Source organism: Athene cunicularia (genome assembly GCF_003259725.1).
Source record: "Athene cunicularia isolate RWA chromosome 24 unlocalized genomic scaffold, athCun1 chr24_part1, whole genome shotgun sequence".
Lineage (NCBI taxonomy): Eukaryota > Metazoa > Chordata > Aves > Strigiformes > Strigidae > Athene > Athene cunicularia.
The window spans coordinates 4,817,878-4,828,907 of NW_020799132.1; the positions used below are offsets into that span (position 1 = coordinate 4,817,878).

An 11,030-nucleotide genomic window follows, 5' to 3' on the forward strand; every position below is an offset into this window, starting at 1 on the left:
GGGGGGGGGGGGGGAGAAAAACCCTAAATCCCTACGCACACTCTAACTGAAAACATTTTTGGGAAAACATATTCTCACTTCCCAATAAAAGCAGAGGAACCAATTTATTTTGCTGGAGTACCATTCAGCAACTTTCTGAAGCCATTTGATGGTCCAACAACTGATCAAACCCCAGCAATATTCCGAGAAGCACGTTCTAGATCAGAAGGAGCCATTTTCTCCATATATGAAGAGCAACAGATGGGGCAAGATTTTCAGCATACTCTGAGCTACTGTGATGCTCCCGTCACTGCAGTAAGCAAGCAGGCTCCGGGAAGCTGCCTCCCAGTAGCTGCAGAGACATGATGACTAACAAAAAAAAAAAAAAGGGGGGGAAAGGAGCAGGTTCTTGCCATCTGGCTGAATTCCAGCAAGAGCATTTCGATTTGCAGGCTGCCGAAAACTCAAACCTGTTGCAAGGCTATTTCCTCTCCCCGTTCCAGCTAAGCTTAATTATCTGCTTCTGCTTCACACGTGACCCAGGAGCTCTGTTGAGCCAAAGAGCCTCCTCCAGCGAGGCTGGTGCCAACTGTCAAAACAAGCCGTGATCGGCACACAGCGACAATTCCCCTCCGCCTGGCACCCGCCAGGCAGCATTACTCTATCTCACAACCGGGCGAGCACGTTTCGCACTACCAGGAAAGGAGTGTTTTCCTGGCCTAAACCAGGGACTGCACGTCTGGCCTACCAGGGCCGGAGCACAGCCAGATAGCCCATCGATGGAGGGGGAGTCAAAAGCACGGGTGAACAGGTGCAGACGCCAAAAAACATAGTTAACGTCTCGCTGATGAGTGCAAAACCTGATAAGTCTACTAAAAGGAAAAGGGAGAGGAGGTCAAGGTTTGCTGTGCAATACGTACAGCTGGTTAACATCCAAAGTAAACAACGCTCCAGCGTTTAAAGCTATCACCAACATTCCTACATCTTTCCACAGTGGAAGAACAAAAAAAAAAAAGTGTGCTTGCCTGTTTTGTTTGCTTTGTTGGTTTTTTTCTTTCGTATTACAGGGTTTTGTTCTCACAACAATTTCCATAATGTGAGTGGGCTGAACATTTTACATAACTTCATAGACCCGACACGTTTGAGTGTAAAAAACTTGGAGCTTTCAGTACTACTCAAAGGGCTGCACTGCTCGGCAACATTATACTTAATCCAACCGTTGTGTAACTATTATCAAACTCATACACCAAGGCGCCCGTCACTGAAGCGACTAAATCAGATACAGAGCAAAGTTATTTTAGATCATGTACCCCTTTCCAAACTATACAAGATATTTATTTTTTTTACCGCTAAAGGCTCCACTATAACTCGAGGGTAGAGAAGTCATCTGTGACAAAGGTATTCGTTTTACCAGTGCCCTACAGACTTTGACGCATCCTTAAAACAAAGAAAATCCCACAACAATTGCAAATGGCGCGCTCTGCAGTATCCCCACACCACCTTCACCAGCCAAAACGATTGAGCTTGTTGGCTTGCTAAGATCAGATCTGCACCCACACGAACCACTTCCGCTACTGAAACCACAGGGACTACGCAGGGCAAACCACAACCTATCATTTTGTGTCTCTCAGCAGACAGCAAGAACAAATTGCCAACTAGAAAGCTGCAGTTCATCATTGTGAGATCTCTAAGCTAAGAACTTTTATCCTCGACACAGAAGTATTTCTGATAAACCATCATTCACCCCCCCTTACATTTAAAGAGTCACACTTAGTATAAATTCATGCCCTTCTCTCTATTACAGTTCCCCCTGAATATTTTTTCAAAGTTGTTACGATGCTGCCTACCTAAGTCAGGTTAGATGGCTATACAGCAGTCTGCAGCAGGGCAGAAAAATCACTCTTAAAACCAGAAATGGTCTGAGAACAGCAGCTTATTTTTGGTTGAGGCCTAATTTGGGACATCACATAATCATAATTTTTCAGAAGGCAGAAAGAAATATCCTGTCGACACAGATCGGAAAACTGCAATATTTTCTTACTTGCAAGCACCAACTTTGAAAGCCATTTAACAAAAGAACAGGACTTATCATCATCATGGCTCAAATACTGTTATACAGGACTTGCTGTCACTCAAACCAGAGCAAAATTTTAGAAGGCATTACAACTGCTGAAAGACTCTTCTGGTCCCAAACAGAGTATCTGCCTCCTCAAGAAACAGATGGGTCTTCCCAGACTCCAAACGCAAATATTCAGTCCTCCACAGAAAACTCAGCACAGTTGTAGCCCTGGTTTGTCAGGATTTTTGCCTTACACCAGCAGGTCTTAGTCCTTTATGGCTGACGTGTGCCCTCAGAATGCACTGGCAGACAGGAAACCTCTCTCCTATCTGGCAGTTGCCACCAGCTCTCCCATTTCTCTCCCTCTCACTCATTTCCTATTGACTTTCTCGTGTCTCACATTGCAGCTTTTTCCTATTTCCTTTTTCTCCTATTATAGCTTCCCTCCTTCAATTCTCTTCCCCTTTTTCCAACACTCTCCTGGTAGCTTTGATCTCAGTCCCTACTCATCAGAATATTCTTTTACATCTGGGCACAACAGCAGCCTGCAATGGTGCCTCTGTGCCACAGGAGTACCGAGAGGAGACGCCTTGTCTGATGTGCTGCCAAGAGGCTACACTAACAGCCACTATCATAACAGGCTAAAAAGACTTTCAAGCAGCAATCAGATACTTCAGGTAAGCCTGCAGGTTGAAGCTTGTATGTTTATGGGAGTGGTGGACTCAGAATCCTGTACCTGTCTCAGATCAGTCTAGTGTTTTATTAAATAGATGGGTCTTTTCCTCCAGACTGGGAAATGCTTGCTGAGGTCAATTCAGGTCCCACCTAAACTTTCCAAGCCCCTTCCAGCACTACAGCTCACTCAGGGCTCCACAAAAGAACATCTAACTCTTCAGAGATTACTGGTTCATCTTGGGAAGTCACCCAAGCTCTTGGCAAAACGACTGCCTGTGACACCACGAACAGGGATTGAGTCTGCAAATAAATTCAAGATCAGCTTCTCACCAAAACAAGAATAGTTGCGCTGCTACTCATTGTTTCAAGGAGGAACAGTGCTTGGATAAAATTAAGATTTCCACCAGTATCTCTGAAGACTTCCAATACGTATTTTAAGAGCCCTGTTCAAGTCTCGCCCTTGCACACTTGCGCCAACTGAGAGCAACCAAGAACTCCCATAACCTAGGGATTCTCCTTTAGGTTTCTCGCATCAACACTGCAACTTCTTTGTAACCACCAAGAGAGGCCTTTCTGCTCAATTCACACAGTTCAATCCATCTTTTACATAGCTCTGTTCCCTGATCACAAAAGGTTTCGTTTTGCTGAACCCTTAAATGACCTGAGACCCAAGTGCCACTTCCAAGACAGCACACAGTCCTGCAAGGGCACTGCCCATCTTCAGCAGGACATCTGACAGCAGCCACGTAACTAAGAGGACAATGATCCAGACAGAGCGCAGCCACATTATTTCAAGTCTAGGAACTCGCATGTTATGCCTGAGGATCTTTTCCACCTCAGGTATTCAGCCTCAGGAAGGACACCACTCGTGCTTTTCCAGTGCCAGAGCAATTTAATGAAGTACCTTACCAACTGACATCGCAGAGCTCTGAAGTTTGTGTTGTCAAAACAAAGCTTAAAATAGCCAAGTAGATAATATTTAAGCCTTTGCCAACAAATGTAAACAGCAATGTTTCTTATTTACCAGACTCCGCTAAATGGTGAGACTGTGCAAGAAAGGGTTCATGCCCATTGGTCTTAGAAGTCAAACAGACACAATAAGGAAAATACTCAAGGAAAGGATGCAGAGTAATAACAAAGCACGAGCGATGTTTAGTAGACGATTTGTGAATGTCAGTCTGAAGACTGTTTGTTTTGTTTTTACTATTTATACTTATGCTTACATTTTAAACATAAGGACACTGCTCTTTCCTGTCATTTTTAATGTATTTATTTTTAAATGTTTTCTTTTAAAAGAAAAATGAGTAAACCTTGTTTCTTCCTGTCCTTTTCTAAGTGTGCTGTTCCTATTTTGTATGTATCCTGCCTTGTATTTTATCCCTTGTATATTCTTAATCAAACACTGCACGTTTTACATCCCTTTTCATTTTACTCACTACTTTGCTACTGCTTCCCCTGTTCTTGAGTTCTGATGTTAAGACATTATCTCCATCTAGTCTCCCGGCCTTTAGTTTAATCAAGCTGAGACATGAACTAACACTTCTATTCTTTAAACCTAATAATTATCCAGAACAGGGCCAGAGAACAGAACATAGCATCACCTTCCAGAAAGTATGCATCCAAGGCTATTTCTCTTAGTGCTACTGACATCTCTTACACAAGAAAGATCTAGTTATCTCAAAGTAGATAAAACATCAGGACTGGAGTGAAAGAAGGGAGAGTGTCTAGGCAGAGGAATATTTGCAGAGCCTTAGGAATGCTACAAGAAACATTTTTATTAGCATCTCAGATCACCCAGTCTTGAAATTCAAGGATAATACGAATGGGATTAATTAATAAGTCTCCTACTGCTCATTTTCAGAGGGAAGGAAGAGGCATTCAATGAGAAACCTGGAGGATAAGGCCTTGAAAGCCAGAGCCTAAGCTTATCTTTCGAGCAGCACAGCCAACATACTTTCCCGGTGACCCAGAAGGACCACCGTGAGGTTTAAGCGGAGAATTCAGTCTCCAGACCAAGTCAAACACTGCTCCTCTTTCAGAGCCTTTGCACAACTACAAGCTATAGCACTGCACTGACCATGGTGGGGGCTGACAGTTGTAACCAGGAGAGGCAAACAATGCTACTCAGAACGCTGGCGAAAAAAAAAGGGGGGGGGGGACGGGGACGGGACATTAAATATCAAAAATCCTGTGATTATACTCGAAAGCTTCTTGGGAAAGCCAGGAAACAGAAGCAGGCACTGAAGCTACTCACTGAACAGGATTCACATAAAACGCTTCAGGCACAAATTCACTAGGAGACCCCACTTCTTGAAATAATCAAAAGATCTTGGGATATAGTCATGAAATATGTAAAGTAACTGGTACAGGTGTCTGCACTGCTTTCCCCAGGCAAATACATGAATGCTCTACACTACCTTCAGATGGACTGCCAAATAATCCTCAATGCCTAAATCACTACTTTTACAACATGATGCAGAACAGTGCTGAGAGTAGAGAGAAGACTGGTCAGTGCTGCCACCCTTATGGACCAAGAAACTCTGCTCCCATATGAGTCATGCTCATCAATAGAGAAGTCAGTTCTATGAAGATCACAAATGAACACCCACAAAGCCCACCAGTGACCTCAGCAACTTCTGCTCGCAGGGTAAGACGCACATTTCTTCTCAGGCATCTCTGAATAGGACAGCAGCAGGCCTTAACAAAACAGAACAGTGATCTTAAAGCACTCCGATGTGCAACAACTGTCCACAGGAAGAAAGGGGAGGGACGCAACCCAGAGGACAATCCATATGTGAGAGTCATTAGTTGTGTCAACGCACTACTGGCACTCAAACATTACCGTGGTAAGTCAGAGTTCTCTGTAGGACAGACTAGATCAGGCTGGAAAAGTCAGAGGTCCCTCCACCTTGCAGCAGGGTTTCTATGTTTCACGTTTACCTAGGCCCCTGTGGATACCACATTGACAGGAATTGTATCTGAAGATCTCAGATTATCACCAGGACATTGCTCCAGACATCTCATGCAATCCTTCATACCCTCTAGGCTTTCCATAATTATCTCTGGCGAGTATTTTTTTTTTTTTTTTGGCTAAATGTCTAGATCCACAAGAATCAGGGCACGATACAAGATTTCTAAAAGTCTAAAACTGAAGTAGCCTACATCGCAGTACAGTTCCCAATCTATCCATTTCAAACACTAATAAATGCCATAATAGGAGTTATGTGCACAGGGAGAATTATACAACTGGGCTAACAGATGAAATATCATTCCTGCCTCCACCCAAATAATCATGACGCCCACAGCTCTATTCAAAACAAGAAAATCAAGCTCACCTCAACTCCTGTCTCCAGTAAAAACCCTAATAAACTATGCAGCATGAACTGGCAGCATTTGCTTCCTAGCCAATAGTAAACATCACGGACAGTATTCTCTTCTGACAGCTTCAATAAAAGCAAAATAAAGAAGGAATTTATGCACAGACTATGTCAACTACTAACGTGCAAACACAGTGAAGGCATAAGTCTTGCTTTGATGACTATTACACCTTTTAGACCATAGAATCAGATGCTGTGTTGCAGCCCACTGCCCATAAATATGAGATCTCACAAACTCTACTAATTAAATAAATGCACGATAACAACATCTAGCTACTCAGTAACACTAAGGAGTGACTTTCTGTGAAGTTCTTACCCTTACCCTGCTGGAAAAAATAAAACCCTTTTCCCCACTATGCAGCTAAAGAAGTCCCTGTTACCACAGGGACTTAGAAACAGCCAAAGACAGGGAAAGTGCATCTAAGCAGATAAGAAACAATTAGGGTCTATTTTAGTACCAAGTCAGGAGCAAATCAGCAATTAAAACCTCTCAAGGGTAATTATGTGTAAATTCTACCTCTCCTATTTTCCAATCATAGCAACAGAAACTACAGCACTGTTATAAATAAAACTCATTTGCAAGCAACTGCATAGGAAGAGTCATCAGTTCCTCAACAAGGTACTGCAAAAACAGCAAGAGCCTCCATTCTTTTATTGTGTTTTAATAAACAGAAAGAAACATAAAACAAGTTTTGTAGCTATGCAATTGCTCAACTCTGTAGCGTGCTTGGAATGGTTACAGGAAGAAAAATACAGTTAACTACGAGACAAGAAAAAAAAAAATTAATCGCACACAAATGTTTCTTTAGTGTCATAACAGGATACAGCAGGGTTCTGATCATCCTTTAGTGGCCAACCAGAGCCTGCAAATTGCTGAATTTCATGGCGGCCCCAGTATGTCTTTGCAAAGAATAAACCCCTTATCTCGCTCAGCCACGGGTCGCCTGCCACGAAGGGCAGAACAGAGCAACGCCCAAAGCCAGGCGGCCTGCCCAAGTGTGGCTGGGCCAGCAGGGCTCAGAAGCCAGCAGCCACGGGCACGGCTCCTGTGCAGTCTCACAGAAGGAAAACACCTCCTTTTCACACCCTACCCAGAGCAAGGTCCCAAAGCTGGCCTCAGATGGTCCCCGTAGCCCAATCGTTCCCTTCCAAAGTCCTCACGCTGACAGCCCAAAACGGCACCCAGCAACAAAAACCCAACCTAACGCTAGTAACTGAGGAAGCCCCAAACCAGAAATCTTCAGGCTAAAACGTATGGCAAATCTCACCTAAATCCAAAGCTGGGTGAAGACGAGCAGGCATTTTGTCATTCTCCTGATTATTTTTTTTAGACACCTACTTTAGGATAAGAACTAGTCCTCCAGATGTGCCTATTTTCTTCCACTAGCTATAAAGGCAATCTAGACAAACAGCTCAGATAGAGACGTCTACCTCAAAGACTTATTAAGTTAAGCAAGATAAATGCCACCTTAGGAGACCTCTAAACAAATACAGCATAGTTAAGAGAAGATTAAATTAGGAGGGTGTAAATGTTTACAAACATAAAGTGGCAAAGCAATAAGGCTGAAGATGAGTTGTTTGATACAGTCCACTGGGCAACAGGATTATGAAAAGCAGCTGCTGACAAAGAACATCCTGAAAGAAAGAAGGGGAAGCAAATGTAACTGCTTAAAGTTCTGACTCTCTCATACCATAAGCTACACAGGGCACCAAGGCTATCCTGGACCTCTTTTTGCTTCTATATTTCAAAAATCTCAAGCACTATATTACAAGAGCAATCTTTTTTCTGCTGGCACCTTTACATGTTTCTCCAAATGCGGAGCAGAAGACCAGGAACAGCTTCTTCAGTAACTTTGCCAAACAGCCATTACACTCTCAGAAGTCTTAATATCTGTTATGTCTTTTTGCTTAATACCTGGTATTCCCCCATTCCCCCAGGCACTCACTTCCCTCCAGTCTTAAGACACTGGAGGAAAAAGGTGCAAAAAAAGGATTTTGCTTCGAGAGCCAGATGTATATCAGAACCCAGCTTGGGGATGAAGCATTAGCCATCATCAAAAATAACTGTGTGAAGGTCTGTTCCACAGAGAAAAGTATCCCAGACACATGAGATATGAACTGGCACGATTGTATTTCAGCATAGTCTCAGACACGATTGAACTTTCTTGGACAAAAGAAGAAAATGCGATGAGGAAAAAAAAAGAAAAAGTGAGGGGGCTTAATGAAAACATAATCAATCATACTGGCTACAGAACAGCACTAAAAATGGCCATTCATACCTTCCTTCCAATTCACAGAAACTTTAATGCCGTACACACCACCACCACCAAGAACATAAAAGACACAAAACACGTGAAGGATGGGACAAGTGCAACCTGGACAAGGGAAATGTCTAACAGCTATCAAAACACGTTACAATTGCCCCCTTAAACTGAAGGGATACAAAAAGAAATATTTGCTGTCTGAAACAGGGACTTCAGCAGCTATACCTATGCAAAATGCAAATATGTAAAGCTAATATGGAGAAAAATGCAGGCCCACGCTACCCTCTTATATTTGTAATACCATTTGGCACAGATGTAGGCTGGGTTTTTCTGTTTTAAGGCAGTTCCCAACTCGATCTCACCAAGGAAGGTCACTGATAAATAAAGAATTGAACATGTCATGTGATTTACACCATGTCGATCTAATGACACTAGAAGCATCGAGTTTGTTTATATTGCACCTGCTTTACATTCCAGACTTAAGAGCCGGATTTAAGGAGGCAATACAGAGGCTTTTTGGGCCTAATGGGGAAGCAAGCTTTTCACCAACGGCCTGCCAGGACAAGAGTGACCAAAAACCACCCTGCTCCAGGTCCTGCACAACACTGTGGATAAAAAGGAGCAGCCTTGCTCCAAATGCTAGCGAGCAGGCGTCCACACCAGAATACGGCATAACCACGCTGCTGAAGGGGTCAGCCAGGGAACAAATGTGCCACGACAACCCAATTCCCTTCCCACCCCCAGGGCTGGGGTATCTTGGGCCAGAGCGAAGAGCAGCGCCAATGCCAGGCCCTGCATCCCTGCATTTCCACAACCATCACACAACCCTGCCACGGCTGTGGAGCCAGCTCCTCACCTGACTTTAAAAGTCCTTTGAACCAAAACCTTACTGGAACACCAAACAAAAACATCCTCTTGACGTGACTGAAAGCAAAAGGAAATGAGACATTTTTCGTCTCTGCTACATTTTCAATTTGGCTGTTCCAATTCAGTAACGGAAAGTATTTTGTTTTACCAACAAGCAAATTAAATTCACTGTCCCTGTGCTTCTCCTTCCCGTGCACCACTCAACTGCTTCTCAGTATGAAAATCCCGTCGTTCCTTTTGATACGCTGCAACCTGCCATAAGACATACACTCTTCTCAGTACGTGACAAAATTCTTACAAAGCCACTGCAATGCCACCTCCATACTCTCTGAACAGCACAGCCACAAACACCGACTATACACAGTTCTGAGCTGTGCTAGAGCCTTTCTGCACTGCTCAGGCACTGCTCTCTGTTAAGAGCTGTGGAGCCACGAGAAGGCCCAAGTGTGAGAGAACTGCACTGGCCCTCCTGCCTGCCCACACCTCGTTTCTTCCTGGGCCAGAACTGTTTGTGTTGGTCATGAAGGGCCTAGGCAGCGAGGCCTCTGGCACAGACACACCTGGACCACCAAATACGCACAGTAAAGGAGAATATAATAAATACATCATAAAAAAAGAAGTTTTTTCAGCTTACAAGTCAACAAAGTGTATATTTTCCTTCTGTCAAAAAACCCGAAGACACGCATTCCATACTTCTGCCTCAAAAGAACGTAAGGGGTTTCTAACTTTTGTTTTTCCCCTCACATTTTTCCCCCGCCTCTGAAACATCCCAGTAGAAGCGAGAGAACCCCAGAGTGCTAATGGAACACACACGGCAGCACCTGCAGCGAAGCCCAGAGCAGGTCTCTAAGGCAAGGGGCAGATTACTGCTAAGGTAGCGTAGACACCAGCAGACGTTCCTGCTCATCAACTGCCCCTCCTGCCCTCGCCTGAAGTGACCTCTCTTTGGAAGGCTACAACGCTTCACCTAACAAGCAGCAAAGTACATCCTCGACGCGGTTTTTGAGTTCAGACTCGAGCTGCATCCTAAGCTCTTATCACTTTTTCTGCCTTCTCTCAGAAACAGTTGCTTTGGTGTTCCTCCCAGCACCAACCCGTCCTGGGAAGCTGAATGACAACCCCTGGTTCTTACAAAGTCAGCCTAGCAGGCTTGAAAGCAGTTGGACTTGAAATACTCCAGTTTCAAAGTTAACCCAAGTTGCCTTGACAGTCAGCCACCCCAGGTACGTGCGGATTCCCAGAAACTCAGATTTAATCCTGCTTTTTCGAGCCCGTCTGTCCCGCTGTCACTGAAGTCAGAACGCAAAGCACAGCTCTGGGAAGAGCCTAGACTTCAAAAACTAAAAAAAAAATATTTAAAAATCTCATTTTATACTGACCTGTCCGTGATTGTGGACTGTGTGCCACTCATTGGAGCCTTTGGCAAGAAGTCGTATTATCCAATTTACATTTTACTATTACTGCAGGGTTATTAACGAGGCTTTGCCCCCCACATGCACTGAGGTTCAGGATCCAGCCTTGCTCCAGAAGAGGCATGCACAGAGGACAAATTCAGTTCAAGGGCAGGAAGGAAAAAAAAAAAATTAAAAAAAAAAAATCCAAAACAACTCCAAAACTCTTCTTGCAGTCACCCAGAATATCCAGACCACGGCAGTGAGGTGTGGGGGATGTTCAAGAAAAACTCCAACAAAAACAAAAACCAACAAAACGAGCTTGTTCCCCTCGATGCTCCTTTAGCCCCAAGGAAAAAAAAAAAAAAAAAAATAAAAGGAGGGGGGAATAAACGCGTGCCGAGAAAGAAAAAAAAAT

At 43.8% G+C, this 11,030-nt stretch overlaps 1 protein-coding gene across 2 annotated transcripts in view; it reads right to left on the reverse strand.

The window, feature by feature from the left end:
- ARHGEF12 (Rho guanine nucleotide exchange factor 12) overlaps positions 1-10,971 on the reverse strand; it is a 76,290-nt gene extending 65,319 nt beyond the window's left edge. For both annotated transcript variants that reach the window (XM_026863739.1, XM_026863738.1), the window contains exon 1: positions 10,601-10,971. In XM_026863739.1, the coding sequence (XP_026719540.1) occupies positions 10,601-10,632 (32 nt within the window). In that variant the 5' untranslated portion in view covers positions 10,633-10,971. The remainder of the gene's footprint in view (positions 1-10,600) is intronic.
- Between the last annotated feature and the right edge of the window lie 59 nt (positions 10,972-11,030).